This window comes from Bombus pascuorum, chromosome 2 (genome assembly GCF_905332965.1).
Source record: "Bombus pascuorum chromosome 2, iyBomPasc1.1, whole genome shotgun sequence".
Classification (NCBI taxonomy): domain Eukaryota; kingdom Metazoa; phylum Arthropoda; class Insecta; order Hymenoptera; family Apidae; genus Bombus; species Bombus pascuorum.
Genome location: NC_083489.1, coordinates 7,410,405 through 7,435,087, shown reverse-complemented (window position 1 = coordinate 7,435,087; position 24,683 = coordinate 7,410,405). Strand labels below are relative to the sequence as shown.

The 24,683-nt window shown below is 44.7% G+C and overlaps 1 protein-coding gene across 5 annotated transcripts in view; it reads right to left on the bottom strand.

The window, feature by feature from the left end:
• The window catches only part of LOC132904525 (uncharacterized), a 307,845-nt gene that overhangs the window by 249,816 nt on the left and 33,346 nt on the right, over positions 1 to 24,683 (bottom strand). For all 5 annotated transcript variants that reach the window (XM_060955100.1, XM_060955102.1, XM_060955101.1 and 2 more), the window contains exon 2: positions 18,732 to 19,619. In XM_060955100.1, coding sequence (XP_060811083.1) covers positions 18,732 to 19,619 — 888 coding nt within the window. The remainder of the gene's footprint in view (positions 1 to 18,731; positions 19,620 to 24,683) is intronic.

Below are 24,683 nucleotides of genomic sequence, written 5' to 3'. Positions count from 1 at the left end.
CTTTTATTATCGATCTTGAACAGAGAAGTTTCAGATCTTTCAATTTGTAATTCTCTGTTCGACGAAACTTGAGTTCCGAGTGTCTGGTAAGTAAAGATCATTTCTACTTTCAATTCAAACTTCAACTCAAACTCAAACTCAAATTCAAATCCACACCGAATTCAAATTCATGTTTGAATCTTTAAATTCGAATAATTCGAACTTTTAATTATCTATCGAACCTCATAAGGAAATGTCAAGGAGAATTCGAAAACGAAATTTTGACACAACCTCCGGTTAGCTCCCGTTGATCTGCGCGATTAAATTCTCGTTGCGTGCACGGTTGAAATTAATTGCGGCTGGCACGAGGGCCACCCGCAAAGAAGTCGCGGAAGCGCTTTAACTTCAACAAACGTTCTACACGCGAGCATTTCCTCCCGTCGCTTTTGCTCGCTATAACCTGTAATATTTGCTCCAATTTTCTTGCGTTACATCGTCCCGCAAATCGCACCCGTTTACTGCAAACTTGGAAGCGGCGAACGGTGTTGCGCAACGGAAATCTCCACGTCGAATTGCCACAGTGTCGTTAACTCGAAGGAAAATTACCGTACGTACGATTATGTAAGACGGACGCTTTGGCGCGGTCGAAAATCGTAAGCGAGAAAGGACGCGGCGAGATGGCTTTTAACGATAATGGAGGTTGAGGTGACGGGTCTATAAAGGGGAGAACGATGTCGTTATTTGATTCGTCGATTGCCCGATCCATCGCGGATAATATCTCGAAAATGATGAATCGATTTCTAGGATCGTTGAGGATTCTGCAATAACTTTCAGTCCCGTCGCTATTAACGTGGAATATTTGCTCCATATGATTTTAACAAAATTAACGACGAAAATACTACACATTTTATTTTCTTGTCTTATTTAACATACCTTTTGGAACAGAAATCTCCCAATCGAAAATATTTAATTCGTGTTAGAAGAATTGAAAGACATCGATATAACAATATTTTTAAATAATAGTCTATATCTGTAACTCCTTCTGAATTTCTATAAAAATTATAACTGTCAAATGTAAATTCCAAAAATATAACTATAAGGTGACAAAAAATAGTTAAAAGTATACAGGCTTCGCTGAGAACTTAGAAAATTAAAACATATCACAGTCGCTTAACACGCTAAACAACGCGCGATCCTCCCATCCGCAAAGACGAACATCGTCATTTACTTTCTCACCAAATCAACACACCCACGCTATCGATCCAATTTATCGATCCTCCGCTAGAAGATCGCTGGCAACAACGGCGATCCCTGGCCGTTACATTCTCTTCAAAAACGTTTCCATGTATCCACGAAGTTATCGGTGGATCGGACGACAGGAACCGCTCGAGGCCGGGAAACACGCACCCCGTAAATCAGCTTGGAGACTCACTCGCATTCGCGCGTTGTGCAACGTCCGCGGCGGTAACAAAGTCCCTGGGTGATGAACGAGTACAGCTAGTTCAAGGGAGTCGAATTTCCTCAACCTCCGCGTGATTTTCCATGTACCAAGCGAGATGTATATAATCTCGTGTAGCCTGCTTATCCGTGTTCGTGAAAAAATCAGCCTCGATTCTCTTCTAGCGAGTTTGCAGTAACGTAGAAGCAAGTGATCCTTACCCAGTGAAAGAAGAACGTTAGACTATGTCAACATCGTAATGTGTTGCAAAATATGTTGAATATATCCGAATATGTGCACCGTATAGAACATAGGACACCTTCTGACTAATTGTATCATGTTCTGATGAACGAGACATCCGTAGACGAAGCTACATATACATCCGTATCCATAATATCGCATATTTGATTATCCTGACAAATTCGTCAGAACAAGAATCTACCGTAACTGTGACTTAAGATAGTAGACTTCCAAGCTGATTTCGTATAGTAATTCTATGAGCTCTATAAAGCACATAGCGACGTAACAATTTTAGCGAATGGAATACACCTCGAATCATGAGTCTTTATTTTTATTCAGTAAAATTTCAATAGTTTCGATTAATCACGCTGATTACACCGTTCTGTATTTTTCTCCGCTGATCGTGTATATTTGTAGCGGAGCTTATATCAGGATTAGGTGTACAAAATCGAAGAAGGAGAAAGAAAGCAACGAGGCAGGCGAAGGATCCGAGGAGATAGACTTTCACCTCGCGCTTGGCACGACGATCACGAGGGATCCGAGCGTGCTGCATAAAAGAAAGGACAGACGCCGCCTGGAGATCACCGAGCCGCCTTGAATCGCGCGGCAAATGAAATCCCCGTTGCTCTCGGACCGCGGAAACTGTCCCTTCCGGCGACTCGTAGGTGGAAACTCGGATCTCGATGCTCGCGTACCGATCGACCACAGAAGCAACCGCCTCTCTCAAGCGCTTCGAGCTTCGTTCTCCCTTCGTTTCCTCGTCCCTCCGTTTTAACTCCCTTTCGTTCTCGTTCTCTTTCTCTTTATCCGTTCTTTCGAGCCGTTCTCCGCCTTTATTAACCCTGCGAGCTGAACGTGTTCACCTCCCGACTACGACGATACCGCAAATATTTGCCCATCGACTTTACGCCATTCCTGCACGGCCGAGAAACAGGTCGCTGCCCTTTATAAACATTTAACGCCATCGCCGAGAATTTCTTGCTGGGTTAAGTTATATTGGTACGGACTGAACGATATTACGCAGTGGTACGCGCTTATGAGGGGAAATTTACGAGGTCAGAATCGTTGGTAGAGTCGGAGTAAGGGTAGAACATCGATTTTTATATGAGAATTTATCGAAATTATGAAGATACTTTTGAAACTTCCTCAAATTTTATAAAGTTGTAGAATTTAGATAGAATTTCCATAACGCGAAATGTTTGGAAAAAAGAACTTGAGGAAAATGGAGCAATTTGTTAGAAATTTCAATTGTTCCCTTAACGATGGCGTAAACGAAACGCAATTTCGCGAACATCCAACCAGCCTCATTTCATTTCATCTCCTGTTATCCGATCAGAAATGATAGGAAGAATCCGAATGAGAAGCGGCCGTTTTACGTAACGTTGTGTCGGTTTCGTTATTCGAATCGGCTTGGATTAACCAGCCTCGACCGCAAAACCCTATCAACCGTTGGGCCTCAACCGTTGAATTAAAGCCAGCGACGTAATATCCGCGGACAGTTATGACAATAGCCCGTGATTCGTGTTAGAGTTAGAGTTAGAATTGTGGAACGTGATCGAGCGATGAACGCTGAGACATCGCTCGGTTACGTACAAGAGATAGTATTAATTACCCCTTAATTGCATCGCGACGATTCCAGGGATTGTAATTTAAAGGAAATCGCGGTATCGTACCGCAACGAGGATTCTACGTTCGTTAAAACGAAGCGGAGAGTAATTACGTTAATTTCAATCGAATCATGGATTGCCGGTGATTGCTATACCGTTGAAGTCACTTGCGTGGCAACCGTTTGATGAAACGGTGTACGTGGAAAATATTTGAAAAGAATTCTTCTTAATGGTACGATACTTCTTATTAAATGTAAAAATATTAACTCGATATTTTTGTAATTTAATTTATTACTTGAAACAGCGTTAAAATAATCGTACGAGTTTTACACGTTGCCACTTCCTAATGGTGACAGACAGCATGGAAAAATGTCAAATGCCATAGAAAATTAGATTTTCATAGAAAAAGGAATAGTAGCAGAATAAAATGGCAATTTCGCGGTTCACTGAACCATACTGCCTTCGTAATTGGACCACCAACGGCTGTTTCCAACCTAGTCCAAATCCTTGGTCCGAACAACAGAAAAAGTTCATTCTCTGGACTGCAGAACGCTTGAACAAGGACGCGGCATCTATCACCGGCGAATAATTAATCGAGGCCGCCATTCAGGTAACGTTCATCTTTGCTAATAAGAAGACACGCGGGTTTATCGATGCATACGATGCAACTCGTCTGCATTATTAATCAACATCCACGAAGTCGAGGCAATTCGAGACGGAGAGACAAGCGGAATCGTGATAAATCGCGAGGCGGCTCGGAATTCGAGGTCGTAGACGAGAATAGACAACGCCTTGATTCGAATTACGGTCAACTAGAAATTTTGAGAGGTACTCGAAAAGGTCTAGGTCGATAGACCATCTTTTACATCGCTCGAATTGACGCACCGTTTCACACAACGATAAGATAAATAACTTTCGAAAAAAAAAAAAAGAAACAGTCGTGTGACCATAGTTTTTTCTTCTTCTTATCTCGGCGTATATACGGAAAAACGTTACGAAAGTGCCACATTCTTCGTCAAATTGTTAGGCGTCAGGACTAATTATTTTCGCGTTTCATATTTCTCCACGAACCGTATCGTTCGGTTGGAATCCATCTTGATAACACCGCGAGAATAACTGGAATAGTTCAGAACGAAGCGCGAGCTACCGGTGCTCGCGAGCCTCGCGTGGAACTATGCGCTATACCTCTGGCTAATTCTCTCGAGCAAACGCGGCGGGTAATTAAGCTACGCGCTAATTAATCGAGAACGAACGCAACGAAACAGGGATAGGGGAAGAACGATGTCTCGGGGCAGGGACGATCGCATCTTTATGTCTTACTTTAGGCTAAGTGGTCTCGACTAGTATGGTCGTTAGTGAGGCATTTGCATTTTTAAGCGACAGTAACTGCGCAATAATGTCGGATTCCTGGAATGAAATCCTTGAACGATCTAAAAACTAACGTACGGACTTTGTTAACTTAGTAGTGTAGATGAAGAACTGCCATGTAAAATTGTGATTACTATTCTTTGTCTTTTTATCACACGTTCGAAGCTTCAGTGGAAACATGCACATTTATGCAAATTATTTTTATTTTGCCAACGTTTTTAATTGCTTTTACTCGCTTATTCTGACTCTTTTTATTGCGTTAAAAGTCTCTTTATGATAATACAATACATGTGCGAGATATAAATTTCATCCGCGATTTTGTACAGAAAAATATGAAAATCGCCCGCGGCTGGAGGGTTAATACAATCTACAATCATTCACCAACACACTCATCTTCCCTTACCACTCTACATCATCCCCCGAGCTATCCCAAAAACCCACGTGCGCAATAACCCAGCTCCTCCCTCCATTTATCAATCCTAATTCCTACTCTCCACTATCTGCAACCTCACCCATCGGCCGCAACAGGAAACGAGCCGCTAACGGAACCCTTAATAAATCCAAACATGTGTGCGGAATCCAATCCGTTCGCTGCAACTCTCCTCGACTTTGATAGTAACATAGTTCAACCACGAATCCAATAAGCAAGAAGGAGAAGGCCGATAGATTCGAGTGATAAAGACCGTAAAAGCTTGGTCAGGGGCGCATTGTGCGTGTCGCCGCGGCGGACAGCACAGTAAGCGCGTTCTGTCAGCGGCGTGCGAGCGGGCGCGCGCGCGTTTAGCAAGCGGAACGCGCGGTGCCTTTTGCAAACGGCAGCCGGCGGCGCACGCTCGCGTGGGTGGAAACGGGCTCGCTTTGCAACCGTTCCGTAACAGGCTAACTTCATGCAAATCAGAGGGGACACGATGGAAAGGACTTGTACCACGCTATCGTCCCGTTTCTTCTAACCTCGCTGCCGCTCTCAAAGCTCCACCAACGGTACAGAACGCCACCACGAGCTTTCCTTGTTCCTAGACGGTTCTTTCGAGTTCATTTGGTGAACCGTTGGTGAAACGAATCGGGAAGATAGATTAGGGAATCTTGTAGCGGAACTTTGTTCGATGATAACTAGAGTTATGCTATCTGACTCCCTGTACAACGGGAAAAGTGGGGAATAACGGTAAATAAGGAGTTTCAATGAATTTCCAATTCGATTAATCGTTCGGAATTGGATTCTTCTTTATTAAAAAGAGAAATCTTTACCATAGATCTTGGAAAGAAAGATTTTTCTCTGTCGAGAATTAGATCTTCTCAATTGCTATTTTACTGACAAAACTGCCAAAACTGAAAATTTGTTGGCAAATATTTCATCATGGTTCCATCTATTTCTTTCTATAGCATAGAAAGAAGGACTAAGTTTGGAAAGTTGTGGGATTCTTGTGCAACTAATCGGAGTAAAGAAAGGTTGAGGCCGGCCATTGAAATTTTTATATGTAACATCTTAGGATAGAGAAAGTTGATTTTACAAATTAACAAGATGTTTGTAGCATGTTTGCGTTTAAAGGGTAACCAGTAAAACCTACAATTAGTAAAGTCAATAATCCGCTTGTCTAATCTTCAAACTCACGCAAACTGTCTCCACTTATTAGCCTACACTATCGAACATAGAGTTACAATTTCTCAGATCCAATCAACCGATCTACTACCTTCCAGGACTGATCCTAATATCCTAAAATGCTATCGGAGACGATGGTTAAATTTCAAATACCAATCGATCAATTAACCAACGTCAAACCTGCCAATAGGAACATCATATTCCAACTTTCTCCAAACAGATCTTCGACAACGTCGACCACCCATCAGAAGCTACCTGCAGATGTTTACGTTTCCCAATACAGTTTCCAAAATATACTTTCTCGACCATCGAACGAATCGACGATTCAACTGCTTCGCGACATCGTTGACCCCTTTTCGCCACGACACTTGGGGTCGACGATGGAAACGTCATCGGGTCGACGATCCTCGGTTCACGACGCGAGGTTATCCGCTTCCAGGTTGCAGGAAGCATTAACGTCACGGGCGCCGATCAACCGGCCTGTCCAAGGAACACGGCACACTTGCACCGCGCACCAACGCAAACACACGCTTCCGTGCGCAAACACCGAGCGGACAGCGGCTGCCGACTAACAGCAGTCAGCTTCTATGAACTTTCATTTTCATTTTTCCGCGAGATACTGACACGTGGAAATTTTCGACAGGTTTCCTGGTAAGAATCGTACGAATAACGTATTTTATTTAGGCTACGAACGTTTCACGCTTGAACGTTTCGGTCTTTTTCAAAGATTCGAAGAAGTGGAGCAGAAGTGGAAATAGGGGCAGAGACGAAGATTCTATCGGAAGAAGAGAAAAATATTTAGTTCGATACTTTCATTTTTCTATGAAAGAGACACACGTGGGAATTTTCGACGAATTTTTTGGAAAAGATTGGTACGAACGACGTATACCGTATTTACATTATGAACTTTCACAAGTGGAAGAAGCTTTCAGCATTTTTGAAGATTCTACGACTGAGGGTAAGGTAAGATAAAGATGCCATGGAACGAAAAAGGAGATGGATGCTTCGTGTCACTGGTGAAGCGGTATTGGTTCGATGTAGTGTTCTCGACTACGTCCAAGTCAGCGCTAGACAAGACGGCAAATATTGATCCTCGGACGACTTCGCCTCTATGGTTCCTATATACTCTCCCTATCGGCTTTTCGCCGTGGAAAAATTCTTTCGAAGAACAGAGTACTGGGAACCTTCCGATTTTGTTTCCCGCATTGCGTATTCGTGTACTTAGTATTTACATAAAGTTTGTCGTAAGAATGCCATACCAAGAGTCTAGTACCTTCTTGATTCTACAGTTGGACAGTAGTAAGCCTCGATGTTCTATACCAGATGATCGCAATAATATACAGTTACGCTCAGAATACGTACGTCGTAATCGCCTTTCCAGATACTCCGTACAATGTCTGTAGGTCATGAAAATAGACCAAGGTAAAAGCAAGTGTAACGTTAGTTTCTCTACGGGGCAAGTGGCTCGGACGAGGGTGACCTTTAATTGCGATATGCCAGGCACGATGATGAGCCGAAAGATGGTGAACTATCGGGATGGTTTCGCGCATGGAAACGGGTCTGTTCGCACCAGGGGGGTATCCTCCCGTCGTAGCAGGGTCTCGATTGAGCCGTCCAGATGGACGTCTCGACACACCGGGACGTCTGAACGGTCTTTAATGAAGAAAGACATCCAGTGTCGTGGTGGCTGACGGACTACAAGCGTTGCTAACACGCCGCTAATCCTTCCTTATCCTTTCCTTCCTCGTCCTTTGCCTCTATCCTTCCTTGGTACTTCTTCTCCACGTCCTTTTATCCCGTTGTGTCGCTTCTCTCCTCGCCAGACTTTCCATAGAACGGCGTTCAACCCGGGCTGACTCGAGTTCTCGGCTTTCTTTGCCAAAGAAACCGGTGAAGTGCGATCAACTGGTCGCCGGGTGCTTTCTACCGGTCACGCCGGCCACCAGCGTAAGAGAAAAAGAAGAGAGAAGAGAGTCATCGTCGCTGGATAAAAAGCGCGAGTATCTTATTGCACGCGAGAGAGAAGAGAAGGATCGTCCTTCGACGAAAACTGCTTTCGCCCGGGACGGATTCAATCAACTTTTTCAATCGGCCACCGGTCTTTATTAACAGGTTCGTTTAACCTTGCTCTTCCGGTCTCCTTTGAAGTCTCATAACAAGACCCACCGCTGATCAAGTGGTTTTCTCGAGTGCAGCAAGATGGAAAAATCTGTATCTTTGCGATTCTCTCCTCTTGCAATCGTCTGCAGCTCCTAACGGCACGTACGTTGCATGGAAGGTTGTCGACGGATTCAGCGTCAAAGGGCGAGACCGAAACCTTGAGTCGCTCGACCATAATCGGAATTACTAAACGCGCGTGACCTGCTTGTAAAATGGTTTACGATCACGTGACGGTGGTCACTGAAAACTGGATGGCGAGAACATTTGAGTCAAGGCTAAGGTAACCTTCAGGAAACGTACAGGCTGGACAGAAATCGTAGGAAACTAGAAACGTTCGAGTAAAATTTCTAAATTTGACTCCTTCGAGAACGAAGTCGTAAAAAGACAAGGTATTGGTAAGGTTTCATACCAAAGTTTGTGCTTATTCCTCCACATAGAAACACTCTATTCCAGATGTATTATTCTTCGATTTTACTGCAACCGTGCTTCCTATGATTAATTTGCTAAAATTCAGTACTCGAACGCTTCCCAATTAATTTATTTTTACGAAGAATCATAACAGGACTAACAGACCTACGAAATTCGAGATTACCAAATTGCGGTATGCGAGACTACATGACCCTTCATCGTACATAAGCACAGCATGCCACTTGGACATCGTGTTTCCTCTATCCTGAGGGCTTCAATCACAGCAACGGAACCGGGTCCATAAATTTGTCAGGCGGGTTAGCGGCATGGTTGGCGCACGATGATCGTGCAACTCGCGGGGACGACGACATGGAAAATGTCATCCTCGTGGCGGAAGAGGAGTCTCGACCGTGGGATGTGGGTCACAGGGTTCGTAGAGTGTGATCGTCTTGGAAAAAGCGAAGAAACGCGATGGATGCCACGTCGGTGATCGCCAACACGACACCGTGTTCGCGTCACCGACGTAATGACCGCCCATTACTTAATATCCGTGACTGCACACGGGGTAGTCCGTGATTTTCAGACCTCGTGCACGAACGACGCGTCGTCGTTGACACGATATATCCGCTGGCAGTGTGTTTGCGAGCGGCAGTCGATCACGTCTTGGCTCCCAGCCGGGCGTTGGTTCGAAACGTCTTATCTCCTTTCGAGAAGAATCGAATCTTTAGCAAGCTCGATGACCAACGCTGCGTTATCTGTGACGCGTTCGTATCGCACGAAAACCACAGGGAACACAACAACTTTAACTTACTTTTTCTAAGGAAGCACTTTTAAAACAGCATCAACTAATCATGTTACCAATAACATTCTTACCCGAATAATTATACCTTCTAAAACAAATTGTCAACGATATGTTCGGACCTAATAGATTCTTTCCATTTGTAGCTACGTTGTATTAAAATATCCCTTGGTAGTCGTTGAAATATTTTCCTGCGATCTTCGTATTATACGCGCGTGCTATTAGAAAGTGGCAAACAAAAATTCTTAATCTTTTCGATATTCGATAACCGATAGGACACTGGCAAATACGATCGAACATTGGTGAACAGAAATAATACGGAGCTAGGCGAAGAAGTTGCACAAGTATGGAAACTTTTCGCTTCGATCGCGTTCTCCACGAACATTTGCGTAGAGCGCGCGGGTACATTCGTGATCGATCGTCGTGATTCATCGGAGTTCTTTGGAACGAATATGGGTTACACGGAGCCGCATGGCCGTGCCATGGAAATAGAATCACGCAACGCTTGTCCTAAATCCGAAGCATGTCGTTCTTCACTGCGAAACACACGAAACCTACGGAGCCCGGTGGGTAAGGCAACGAGCGGCCTGGTCGACCATTAATCGACCGTATCCTTTAATCCCTCAGACGTGTACAGCCGTAACCGTTCGTGGCAGAAGAAACGCCGCCTCGAACCTTCCCTTTGTTCCAACTCTAGACTTCCGTACCGCGCCGAGAATACCACCGTGAATTTGTACTCGATTCGAGTTTCTACGAGTTCCACGACTTTACCACGGAGCGAACGAAAACTCTCCTTCGATCGAGGAAATTAGATCGCGTCGAATTTAATTGGCACTCGTAATTCGTTCAACGATTAATCGTTTGTCGGTGTTGGAGATACCAGAAGATATTATTTAAAAACGAAAAATATGAAACATTTTTATCCGTTCACAGAGAACATGTAACTCAATCATGGAAAATCATGGGAAAAAATAAAGCACTTTTTAAATTAATCGGTACTCGTATTTTCACTGGATTCAAACAGTGCTAACGCGATTGTAAACTACTGATTTCCGGCGAGTGAATTTCGATTACCGATGTATTTTCAACATACTCACCGAAGCAGCCGTGAAAAAGTTGTCGAGCGTGTTTGTTCGATACATTTATGCGGTAGTCGCGCGCCCCAGCCTCGCGTATACATACGCGTAACGTGATAAATTTTCGAGCCAAACGAATAACGAGCGTAACGTTCCGACGAACGAGAGAAAAAAATTAATTAATGCTTCACCGTTCTTTATCGTGTCGTTGGTCATTCGCCGTGAAATTCATATAGGTTTAATAATTCGGGCGCGCTTCGAGCGCTTCAAACCAAGTCAATCCCGTTTGAAAATGCTTTATCAACTCGCTCTTCAAAAATAAAGCCCCAATAAATTCCCAAATTTTATTCGTTCGTCTAACAAAACCACGTTTGAATTTCTGTCAAAAAAATTGAAAATTTCACGAGTTTTATGATAATTGCTCAATAATTGCTCATATTTCGGCCATTCGCTCCAACACCGCGTTCAATTAAAAACAAAAGAAACTTTTAAATTCCAATTCAAACAGCTGAAAATTCCACTACTTCCTCAACCTCCCACAACCGTTCATTTCATTCCGTTCGATACCTTTCGTGCCTCGATTGAAATCCTACGTTTGAGGCGGTTTTCACAGCTGCCCGTTTAATTTGTATGTTCACAAATCACCGACAGAGTACAAAACCAGTTGCCGCGTGAAACGACAAACTAACTTCCCGCAGTTACGCTCTAATCGTCGCTTAATTCGCTAATTTTCACCGTGCAGCCCCAAATGAACCGCACAATCAGCCGGTCCCTGATCCGAGTGTCCGGATACGAACAACAATCGACAGATGTAACCGCTGTCTCGACCTCGCCGATGACGTGAACCATTAATTACCGGAAACGTGACCCGCTGGTTGGTGACACGCGCTGCACGGCTCATGTGCATCGGGTGCAGCGAGAGAAGATATCGTCGTATCACGAGCATCACGAAAGAACGTCGACTCGAGCAGGGCGTTGAGACTACGAGTCTCTCTCTGACCAATCACTTTCTCTCCGCGAACACGTCCGCCCGATTCTCATCTGATTCGACCGAATCCTGCCAGGGGCAAAACTTTGCATCCTCGGAATATTCATAGCCGTAAACTCTTCAACTTCCGTGGGACATTTTGAGGATGTTCTTCGATGTTCGTTGGAAAGATGGAAGATTGTTAATGGTTGTAATAGAAGGGAAATTAAGAACTGGCATTACCAGTACCTACTAATTGTCAAATTATGACATCGAATAATCAATGGATTCGTAGCAAAAGAAGGTGTGAGAGTGGAAGAAGTTCAGCTTAAATGGACAGTCAGACGACGAGCCAGAGACTAGGAAGATTTCGAGTTACTGTTCTGGAATATCGCAAGGTGCCAGGTGGTGTAACATCTGGAAAAAGTATCCTGTTAAGATACTCGGTGATTTTGTGAAAGCGGTAGCTTCCGCGAATGCTTTCTCCCTCGTGTGTTGCAATTTCGAGGATTCGTATGAATCGAGCCAACAGCTGCTTACGACTCAGTCGCGAGATTCACAACAATTTTTGGACAGTTTCATGGAAATGATCGTAGTTAATAAATCCTCGCTGATTTTCAGTGTTTTCTGTTATGCGTTAAGAGATTATTTACCGACAGTTTACGAATAAACGAACTTCTCGACGATTTCATCCTCGTCGAGGATAAATTGTATCTTAGCGATAAAACAGTTTTCTCATTTTTCTGATTGAGCATCTCTTAAGACCATCGAAATTTCTCCCGTATTTCAGAACAGATCTTCCCAAATTTTCCAAATTTCATAAAAGATGTGAAAGTTTTTAACTGAACTTTACGGAACCCGAACATCTTTACGTTTCCTTCGTAATATTCATAACAATATACAAGTTTCTTATATCAAAAGCAGAAAAGTCGATAGCCTTAAAAATTTTGAAACTTTCTCGCTCTCCTAAGAGTCCATCTATATACGAAATACGAATAATTCTTGGAATCTTTCATATCTAGTAACGAATTTTTATCTCGAATATTCGTGAATTCTTAACCATAACGTTCATCCTTTCGCATTCGCAGTCGAATTTGTCCGATTTCAAACATACATAAAAACAAGTATTCGTAAATCCGTTACGAAACATCACGTAACGCGTATCATTGCCACATTGATCGGACTCTTCCCATTCAACATAATCGCATAAACATTATCGATTTCGATTTCACCGTGCTGTACCAGTGTACCAGTAACCGAGGATCGCTATTAAATCGCATCGCCGCGTTCAATAGAGGCGAAACCGCGTTCAATAACGTTATCAAGCGACGAGATTCGCTCGCGACGGGCCAGGTACCTTTCTAGTTTCTTTATTAGCATCGTGTGCCGGCTATTTAAATATGGAAGATATTGAATAAGCCGGTTACGTTCGCGGTGAGGGTTCTCGAGTGTCGGATAAAGGATCGTTTCTTCGTTGAACCGTGTCCGATCGCCAGTTCGCCGATCGAATCTCATGGGCGATCCTTTGCAAAAGGAGAAAAAGAGAACGAGAGGAGAGAGAAAGGGAGAAAGAAGGCTCCGCCACGGGATTATTCCGCGTGACTTCCGATCGGAATATAGTTTAGCGGGCCATTCTTTTCACTCGGTGACTTTCGCCGTGCCGCGGAGAACGAGCAGAGCAATTTCTTCTTCCCGATGATCGCGGCCCCCAGGCACACCGATAATAAGGTGTCAACGTTCACGAACCCCTAGTCTCGTGTCAGACAACCGTTTCCGGGTTATGCTCGTGCGAACCCAAACAACCGTACCCTGCTATATTCGTCCGAGGATTGCGGTCGATCGCTCTTCGCTGACCTCCAACAATGAACCCGATCGATTTGGAGCGAGACTGTTGTGACGTTCAACTTAATATTCAGACCATTCTTCAGTGTTGATTCAGTGTTGTACGCCGTTTGAATTTCTGAACGGATATTCTCCGCGAACTGCTCAAGCGTGCATGAACAAACGGCGTTTTAAAGATTCGTATTTTTGCAAATTTTGAGTTACAAAGGCAAATATAAAAAATTAACGAATACGCGAGATATTCTAATCTTTCCAGTACCAATTAATGCGAAATAATTTGATCGAAATTATTGTTTCCCCCCATTTACCTGCGTGGCTTTCTGTCTAAAATTTAACGAGAATTAACGACACGAACGTAGCTCTCTTTTGTATTGATCCGTTACTAAATTGTTGGACACTTAAGAGCGAAAATGGGATCGAAAACATGTAATACCGTGAATATCGACGTAACACCGTGAACGTATTACAAGCTAGAGTATCGAAGGAGCAATAATCCAGCTCGTAAGTCCCCTCATGAAATCCAAACCGTGTTTTTCTCGTCGACAAACGCTACAATCTTCGCCGATACGAGGACAATGCTTACCGGTGCCGCGAAGCTGCGAAACGATCGCCTCGAAATGACATGTAATTTTCCAATACGTAACAGATTATCCGCGGCCAATTATCGGTAAGTTATCGGCACCTAATCGACGATAATCGTAGATAACGATGTTTCGATTGGCATTTGTCCTTTTTCTTAAAATGTAGGATCGAGGGACCTGAGGGTTTCTCGAAAACGGACTGGTCATTAATATTTCCCGAGTGTTTGAAACGAGCAACACCCGATACCCACCACTTGGAACGTATAAGATTACAATCCTCTCTCTCGCTACGGTACCTGACTACCGTTAAATATATGTTTTACAACGTGTTCGGAACGCGCGATTCTCTTTGTCGCTCTTTTGAGTTCCTCGTCGCGAAGCGAGCAGAGAATCATCGTCGTCGGCGGTGGTATAGAAAGGAGAACTGGTCGATTGAGAAGCGAACGCGTTATGCGTCCTGTCGACGGGACGATCCGGGCGAGATCGACTTTCAAGGTCGTCGAGTTTCCCGCGAGAATTCAATGCCAGGCATACGGGACACTGCCGTTGACTAACGAGCAATTAAATTTCGCGGTTTACGGACCACGCGAGCTGCGGTGAACCACATTCACCCGGGTGCGTTCCGAGATCGCGAGTCACGCGAGTCAATCGGATCGTTTCTTATGGCGGATCGATATCAAGGGCCGACATGATTTTCTCGGTCTCTCACAGTGTTAGAATAAATGGATTAAAATTTTTAACCCGGTTGATTGATTGATTGATTGATTGATTGATGGTTAAGATCGGTTTTTAGTCGAAATTTAATTAACTTCTATTTGTATTAAGCGAAGACTGTCTACGAGTAAAACTGATTGATACTAGACCCGAGGGTAGATTTGAATATTAGTTGCACGATGAAGAGAATTTGAATAGGTCGTTTATGTAATTGGCAATTACACTGACGAATTTGTCAGAACAATTGAACAGACAGATTCTTAGGAGAGCAGCTACGTTGCATGCATTTCGTTCTTCGCGTGTTCCCTTCGAACATAATCGTTGATTATAATCGTACATCGGTCGCAGGAAAGTTTCATTCCTAATCACGATCGTTGAAGTATTTCCTAATTCTAATCGCCAAACGTTAATTGCATTAAATATTGTCCAATACTGGACATTTCGCGTATTTGCGTATAAAACAGAGTCTAAACTAAATGCCTCTCCGATTCACAACAACCTATAAGAAAGAATTTCTCAAGACCAGAATCATCGTAGGATGAACAGAAAGCTCCTTCGACGCTACGTTTCACACCAAATGCCTCCTCAATGTCCAATAAAACGAAGAAGCTCCGATCTTCTTTATACTCTTTATACTCTTCGATATACGCAGCCAATAATACATACTCTGAGAATAGCGTGCGGTTCTAAACGCACACGGAACTCAACGAGGCGTCCGTGGCACGGCTGTTTAATGGCGACGATGGTGGCAGCGACGGCGTAAAACCGTCATTACCGCCAATTACAATAAATCCCGCACAGTATTCCGCTTATCGTTTTTCCACGCGGAGGCGCGGCTTAATCTATAATCCGGCCGATGTAACGGGTTCGCGATGCCTATGCGCAGCTCGAAAACCGAACAAGGACGGAGAGGAAGGAAAACGGAGAAGAGCAGAGGCTGGGTGGGTGCGTGCGTGCGTGCGTGGCGTGCACGCGGACACGGCCGATCATTTTCCCCGGCTACACTTTCACGACTGATGATCGGGTAGCGTTTCAGCGGCGATCGACTCTGTCGACTGGTCAGATTTACGCCACCCCGTGTGCGTACGTGCCACGGAATCACGCTGCCGGCCACTCTCGGCCCACTGCACGCTCTAATGCCAGTGCAAACGCGCCCACCTATTGCCTACCTGTGGCTATTGCCTCACGCGAACCAAACACACGCTTCCCATCGCATCGAGTCTCAGCCCTGGAGACAAGTGGAACGTACTTATCCACCACTTCCGGGACCTTTCGCCCTGTATCGCTATAAGATAGTGAAAAAATTCGAGGTAAATGCGTGGAAAACTTAAATTATCACTTTTTACTCTCGTATCTATAGTGCTTTCCCTAGGTAAAGTGTCTTATCAATTTTGTTTTTCTTCGTTCCATTTGAAATATCGAATCACCTTTACCGTTATATTATACGTACGTACATTTAGGTTTCAGACCTCCTGAAGAATGACACGCGGAATTGCATCACTTTATTGGAGGATATAAATCTTTCTATATAATTGCAACGAATGTCCAGAGGTATTCAAAAGATAATCTTCGACCTTTAGCTCTCACATATTGTACTGTCGAAAAATACGAAGATTGACTGCAATTACCTACGATCTTTGATAAAATTTAGTAGCTAATCTCAATCGTAAACGTTCAGTTTCTTCGACAATGAATGTCAAGGTTCATTGAATAGTCAACGAAATCCAGGGGTTGTTTTAATTACGAAGAAAAATCCACCGTTCAATGGAAAATATTCGAAAGCTCGTTCGATTGTCAATGCACGACACTTTTAGAGTACATTCGATGATTTGTGGCGGGACGTACACGGCGCATCGTAGTCCAGATAAATCACGTCCGATATAATTAATGAGCACGAGCTACAATTCCCATACACACCTCTGGCGGGACCGCCTTAACAAGTACCTCGACGAAGTCAACCCAACCTAAACCTAATCAGCTATAGAACAGAGTGACACAAGCGAGAGTGACAGAGTGACAACAAGTCATGCCGACGACAGAATTATTCTACTCGCGAAGTTATGTAGGTATCTAGGTGAGAGGCGCCGCGAATGTTGCCGTGTGGCGACGACAATATTTCAGAAAAAATGCGCTCTGATCGCACTGTCGTCTAATAATCGGAGCACCGCCCGAACGCTATTATTCCCTATCGATTATCAAACGATTTGCATAGCGCGGAATGCCGTGTCCCTACCCACTTGCAATAAAAGAATTGGAAAGAACGACCGATGAAACGATTCCGAGAGACATTCTCTGGTCGGGGAGTATTGTGTATCGATGGTGATTGTTTCCGGGTGAAAGCGACGTGATTTTTAAAACGACTGCATTGTATGGGAGGGTTGGAATCTTTGTGAAAATGAAAGAGGCTTTGAGGGGCAGGTACTCTTTGCTGCGTAATTCTTAACTGTAAGTTTTTAGCTGTTCTTTAAAAATCTACCTTTTTCCTTCTTTTTAATCGTAGCATCGCAAGGGCAAACTCAGGTTCACGTCCAACATTACCTCACGCCTTTTCGAACTTCCTAAAATTTCTACCCATAAAAACTTGGCGCAATATCCATAAAGCATCCGGCAGCCTGCCCTAAATCAAACTCCTCGATGGCGTAACGAAGGAAAAGGAAACTAAAAGTCACGCAACCCTTCATCTTCGTTTCAAACTTCAATTACCACGGTCGCGTGGCATTTGCGAGCACGCTCATATTGTCACGTGGTTTACGACCGTTTTTCCACGATCACGAGCAGGCGTGCAACGCTATTGGAGCACAGCGTGCGACGTGCAACATTATTGCACGCACCTTTCGGCACAGGCGCGGCGTCATGAAACGCCCAACATCGTCGTTTGTCAACCGTGGCCCGCCGCTAACTCGCGCGCGGTATGAGCTCGAATCCAAGTCATGTAGCCACGCCGACTGTCATCGATAAGCCACGATCGATAAACGAGACAAATTCACGGTTATCTCTGCAGAGTTACGCCCACGTGAATTTCAACTGGAGAGACAAAGATCGAAACCGAAGAAATACGGACGAGCTCGCGTGTCTCGTAGTACTTGTAAATTCAACGATTGCGACAGGCAAATCTTCCTGTGTCGTTCACGAAAGAGCAGTCGGATTTTATAATTAATGAAATCGAAGTCTTATAAGACGACGAATTAAAACTAAACGACAGATACATTTACCATATTTTTCATTCGCGACTTTCGTGTGAGATAAACTTCTAGCTCCTTCTTTCTAGCTCCGTACAGTATACGTTAAAATCTGTTTGCCATATAAACAACACTCATATTACACGGTCAATTTTCAACTACCTTTTCTCAAAAGCGAAACAATTTGATCGCCTTCGATCGCTGCATTCCCACAAAACGCCGAATTTCATCAGCCGTACGCGGTAGAATACGCGACGCACGATCGTAGAACTTGATATCTATCCCACGACAACGGAATGGCCCGTTGTAAATCACGAGGCGACTGCGAAACTGGGCGTCGTAAATCATGAACCAGGTGAAAAAGGCCGCGCACGTTTACCCGTATCCGTGGAAATTACGTTTTAATCATCGGTACAAGTGCATTAAGAGCGACGGTATAAATTACCGAGAGAGGCCGACGTTGCCCGTGGCCGCCTCTCTGTGTGTTGCAATTTGCTTTAGCGGCATGCTCGCGCGCGCTCGCACACGCGGCAACCGTTTGTGGTTTGTATTCAAATGGAAGCTGCACGCTCCTTTTCCGTGCCTTCCACGCCGGTGGTACCGTTAGATTCGATACAACCACCGTCTCGAATCGATGCTATCGGCCCCGGTATCGGGAGAAATCTCGCGTTATGAGTGATTCCTATGTTTGTCCAACGACGATCGCACGAACGCGCGAACGCAAGTAAACAAAGAGTACAATCGAAGATCACGGTATAATCGAATAGTCTACTCACCCCGAGCAGAGACAGAGCGTTCGGTGTTTCACCGTCCACCTCCTGGTCGCGCGTTTCTTCCTCCTTTCCCTCCTCAACGTCGACCAGTGACGGGCTGTCCGGTCCACTGACCGCCACTTCCGCTATCAGTGTGTCGTTCGAGTCGCACTTGTTCAAATTCGTATCTTCCGTGGTCAGAGTTTCCAGAGACACTGCATCGTTTCTCTCGGGCTTATCGGATACGCAGGATTCTTCTACCGTACACTCTCGATCGTTTATGCAATCTCTAGCATCCTCGTACACGGACGTCCGGCTTCTTCTCAAGTCACTCGTTTCGTTAGGTTCGTCCTCGATTAGTCTTGTCAGAGCTTCGTCGTCAGGGTCGTCGCGGTCGTCCTCTTTCGTGGGATTTGTCAGAGGATCGGTTGTTGGTAATGTATCGATTGATAATGGAGGGTCTTCCAAGGTCTCGTCTGGTATCAGATTCGAAGTTTCTTGCGCTTCCACGATCCTATCGTCCAGATATTCTGACTGTTTCTGTAAGAGAACGTCGAGATCCTCTTGGTGAGACTCGTCCAGGTACCACGAGGTACAGTGTTCGTGACGTTTCTTGTCCGAGGAAGCTTCGTCGCCTTTGGAAAGAGCGCCCTTACACTTCCTCAGGTAACTTTTCACTTTTTTTGTTTTGCTCTTCCTGGTTTCTTGGCTACGTGGTAAGGTCCCACCTTCTGGGTGCTCGCCGGTTTCACCCATATCTCCGACAATCCGAGATTGCGTGGGATCCACATCGTGGACTGGTTTGGATTTGACATCGGAGATGTCGTCGAAGAAGGAACATGGGTCGTGTTGGTCCGGGGCCAGCGTCCAAGTCTCTTCTCGTTCTGGCATACGACGCTCCGCCGGTATTACCTGTGACAGAAAGATTTTGCCGCTGAAAATGTTTGTCAGTGTACGTTGGCGTAACATTACGCCTTTCGTGGCCAAATATTTGTTAACGAAAGCTTTCCGGAAGATTTCCAGATCGCGATTCTTTTTGATAAAGATTAAAGTAAAATTGAGGATGTGAGTTATTTGGAACGGTACTCTTAAGAGGAAGATAAAGTGGCGATAATGTAATCGAGAAAAAAATCGTCTTTGAAATATGAACTAAGAAGTTGATAAATCGACCTTTTCATTCCCTGCAATTTAGAGAAGTGGGTTCGTTCTTATCAGAATTGATAAATCGGAGGCAACAGCTATTTGGGATATTGGATAGAGGGGAAAGTGTGTTTAGATTAGGGAGTTGGTCTAGAAAAATATGATTTAGTATCTTAATCCACTGACATAAGCTGATTACTCCAAGTTTTCCTTCCTAAAGGTCTTGGAAATAAGATTCAGCCGTGTATCTTTCAGTTTTGTTGTTTCATCATCTATGCTTTCTTATAGTATCCCAAACACGAGGGGTGGCTATTTCAACTCATCTCCGACCCAAGTATTTTTCTCAGAAACAAAAATATTGCCTGTAGCGTCCTTTCCCCAAAAATACTCGTATTATTAATTTTTTTTTTTTTATTACAAGTCACATCACAGTTGCTCGACTTCCCATCTCGACTATCGATCGATACCAAAAACTTCCATCGAGTCCCTTACAAGATTACTACATTCGTCCCTTGTATCCATATCTGCAGCTCCAAGTCAGCCGTATAACACGAAAGAACAACGAAAGAGTCGCGTAGCTATTGAGAATCGTAGGCAACGTCACGATCAACAGCAGCGGTTTCGCAAGCTGAGCTTGCTTCAGAAGCTGATTAATTCTGCGTTGATCTACTATGGGAAAATCAGGAGCTGAACATTGGATAAAAAGGCGAGACGGATCGAAATCGAGCGCAAACAGCGTGGCGGCGAACGGTCATTCAATTCTATTTCGCAAGAGCGGAGTTCCGCACTTGGTAGCGGGCGCGGAGGTGCGCCGAGCGTACAACTGTATCAGCGGCTGTCTGCCAACGTTCAGCGCCGCATAAAACAATGGGGCTTATAGTAAATATCGGCGGACGGCGCCGTCGTTGCTAATATTAACCTCGAGCGGTGCATAACGATGATATTTTACGCTACGCTTCAGCACCGCCATAGCTGGACCGTGCCCATAAGATCACACTGAATACAACTTCCTCGCGTAATATCTCCGATTTCATAATGCACACCGACTTCCTGCTTTCCTGCTTTCTGAAATACAACGTGAATCAGGGGATCCTACGTGAACGTGAGTCACGCTGCGCTGACTTACGAACCCGTGTGCATCCCGGGCCGGACCCTGTTTGCTGGTTCACCGTCCTCTCCACACGCGAGCAACAGATTACGTTTGCTACGAATCGTCCCGTGAAACCTCATCCCTCGCTGTCAGGGATCGCACAAATCTTATCGATGCAACTTGCAACGCGGTATATCGTACGATTTTCGGCGATATATTGATGAAAAAAATTAGCGGACTCTGAAGATTGTAATTTGATGATTTGGATATCGAAATATGTCTTTGGAAATTTTTGCGAATTTACTAAAAATCTAAAAATTATCTCGTTTACGGCCTGTTTCTTTAAACGTTACCTATCACGGGCATTTCACGTACGCGTATCGCGTAGAGTAAAAGAGAGAAGTAAATTTATGCGCATGCTCGTAAAACGAATAAAATAAATAAATGAATAAATCAACAGCGGCAAGCGTATTCTTAATTCATAAGACGCAAACAGACGATAAATCGATGATAGTTTAGAAAATGCGGGACGCATAGATCATCTAACGCATTGGGTCTCGCGCTGCACAAGGAAGCTGAAAAACCGGGGACCGACTATCGTATTTAACGTCATCATCGGTCACCGTCGTGGCGCGAATACATGGTTATCTTTCTCCGTTCATATTTCGTCTGATTTACGCGTCTTCTGCGACTAAATCGATAAGCGGCTCGTCCGCGAGAACATCAATTCTCCTCTGGTCCGCGGCAGCGCGATGGTATTCAATGTAAACGCGGAAACGACCGGCGAATATCTCTTCCTTAATAAGTTTAGCTAACAGAGTTTGCATGTTTTCGCGGTGAGCGAGGCTGGAGTGCGGATCGACAGCGGGGCCGGCTGCTTTTATCGTCCGAGGAGTCTGGAAGCGGCGAGATTCAATCTCTGCGATGACGCGATAGCGAGATGAGGCGTGGGAGCGAGTCGAAGCTAATCTTTCGAGGCAAGCAGCTCATTCAAAGCGCGTGTCTCCTCGGCCGGTTCCCTCTTCGCCGAACCCATCAAGAGGGAAAGTTCGTTCGAGCGCGGTCTTCTCGTCGACGCGATCGCTTAGCGCGACGCGCGCAAAAATCACTAAAGAATATTAAACGGTCCTGCCAACTGTTCTTTGTGAGAAGAGAAAGATTAGAGAACGCAGGCGAGTACCCTTTCTCTCGAACCGACCGCTTCAACGAGCTTCCTGATCGAATTGTTTGGTACACCTTTTCATCTCTCATTCTCTCTCCGTGATTTTCAACTCTGTGTTTATCTTATTACTCGAAGCTGCAGGTGGTAGACATTTAGCGTGCTTGATTTCGAAAGAATAAAAGACGCGAGATCTTCCTTCTCCGCCCCATAATACATAATACAGTAAGTAAAACCTAGTCGCCAGAGAAGTTGGTAAAATATGCGTTTAGCGCAGCGTAAGTACGCAGCATTTCCTCTGCGCATGCGCAACCTCCGTTACGATCTACCTGCACAGTTCACGGGTCGCTTTCGCCTTTCCCGAAACCGTTTCCTCGCTGTCGAACTAAACTTCGACTAAAAACGTCAGCCTTGACTCGGTGTAGAGTAACGAGCGTAAATTATTGATCGCTTACGGCATGCCTTCCTCCCGAGAACCGATAATACAAGCCGTGACACGTGAAATCGACGCGATCCATGGCAGTGCTACGCGACTCCCTCGCGACGTCGCTAAATCACCTCTCCGCCGGAACCATGGTCGCAAGACGCGCGTGTACGCGACACAAGTGCAACCAGCACTCCTCTGTACGGAAACCCGTTAAGAAATGGCCGCTTGGCGGTAGTCTCGGTAACGAGAAGTTACCGATCGTCAATGCAACGGGGGTTTATAAATAGGTATACCAGTAACCGCGCTCATAGCGTTACGCAAACACTCTCGCCAAAAGGGTGTACAGCCGTGGATAATTGCGCAACAATGCTCGACGAGACAATGAAATATCGTGTAATCGTGTACTCAAGAGAAGCTGCCGGTGTTGCGTACACCAGCGTCATCTTTTCACCGTGTCGTGTCGCTTAAGTACGCTCGACGCAACGTGTTTCCTGAACTCACGAACGTACGGTAAATAGGAACGCGTATGTTCTTGTGACTGGGAAGAATGTCTAAGGGCTAAGATCTTTCGGTATCGCAAAATAATTGAAATACGAAACTAGGAAGAGATCAAAGATTTTATTGTGATTACTAAAGATGGTAACTTTATATGTGTACGGAAAATTAAGAAAGTCCATCACTCGCTTCAAATGGTAAATAATGTTGAACGATTGGCAACATTGTTAAATCTAACAAACTAATCTGACAATTTGCGAAATTTAAATCATGGTATAAACAAGATCCGATTCAACGACTTTCCAAATTGTAAAGAATTTTCTTACGGATTAACACACAACGTAACCCGAAATAATGCACTTTATCGCTCGATAAACTTAGAAACGTATTCCGCTACGTACATTCAGTTTCCGTGCGAAGGTATAAAATCTTCATAGTCTATAATCCAAGAGCCTCCATAATACTGTATATCGAACGTCTGCCCTTTTAACAAGTCTACTTGTAAACCTTTTTCTCCGTCGACTTACGAGTACGATCCTCGAAACGGTAAGCCGAGTGTGACGAGCTTAACGTCCAACGGACGAGCAACAAAAAGCCAAGCAAACGCCTGTCAACGGAGCGATCTACAGCGATTTGCAGGCGAAATTAATTCCTCGGGGTCGAACGGGTTCTTAGGAGTAGCCAGAGAATTTCCAGATAACACCGCGTAGCCAGTGAAGAAGGTCTCGATTAATCTTGGCTCGCCCACCCCCGCATGCAATGGCGATGCAACTCAAAGTCCGGTTCCTCGCGAGGCGTCCACTCGCTAGGCGACAATGTTAATTGGCCCGAGAGTAATTTATACATCGGTACCCTATCTGTCGCCCAGAGGCCGTTGAAGCGGAATGGATTGCGTTAGGAAACAGAGAGGAGCGTCGCGGACGACTTGTTCGTAAATCACGCGCAGCCTGCGACGTATGAAGAAACCTCCTCCGGGACTCGAGGCGAGCCCACCTCGCGAACCGGCCGAGCCAACACGCGGCTCTGTCGCGTGGGTCTCCGTAATTCACGATCGATCGTATTTAGGTCGTTTCGATCGTCTATCGACCTGTGGTGGATCTGTCTTTCCAACAATGGAACGTTGATTCGAAAAGATACGATTGTTTGTTAGCGAGGAAAATTTTCCTTTGATCTCAACCTGTTAACTGGATTCTCCTACGAACGTAAAATGTAATAAAAGCACATGGATTTTACTTGGATTCGTTTTATCTTTGCAGACGTAAATATGAAACGAGAACAACGGTTAATTCGAAATATTTAAAAGATTATCCTTTAAAAAACGTAGAACGTTGCTAAAACGTAGGCAAATATACGTACACGCGGAAAATGTGGATGGAAAAGGTTGTATAATTTATTCGTAAAAGAAATGCCGTAGAAGGCGCGTTGTAGCAGAGCACCCCCTTAATTTGGTAGAAGCAGTCATTGGAACTATCCTTTCGTTTCCTCGAATTATCCTTTCCCGACCGTTGCGAATTAGTTCCAGCTCTTTTCTTTCACATTTCGTATGATTTACGTCTTACGCGGGCTATGCGTTTTGCCTCTGAGCGAAAGAGAAAGCAAGCTGTCGTTAAGGAATGCGTAACAAGTAAAATTGTCAATAGGCAAATTGCAATCTTAGGAGGCGTT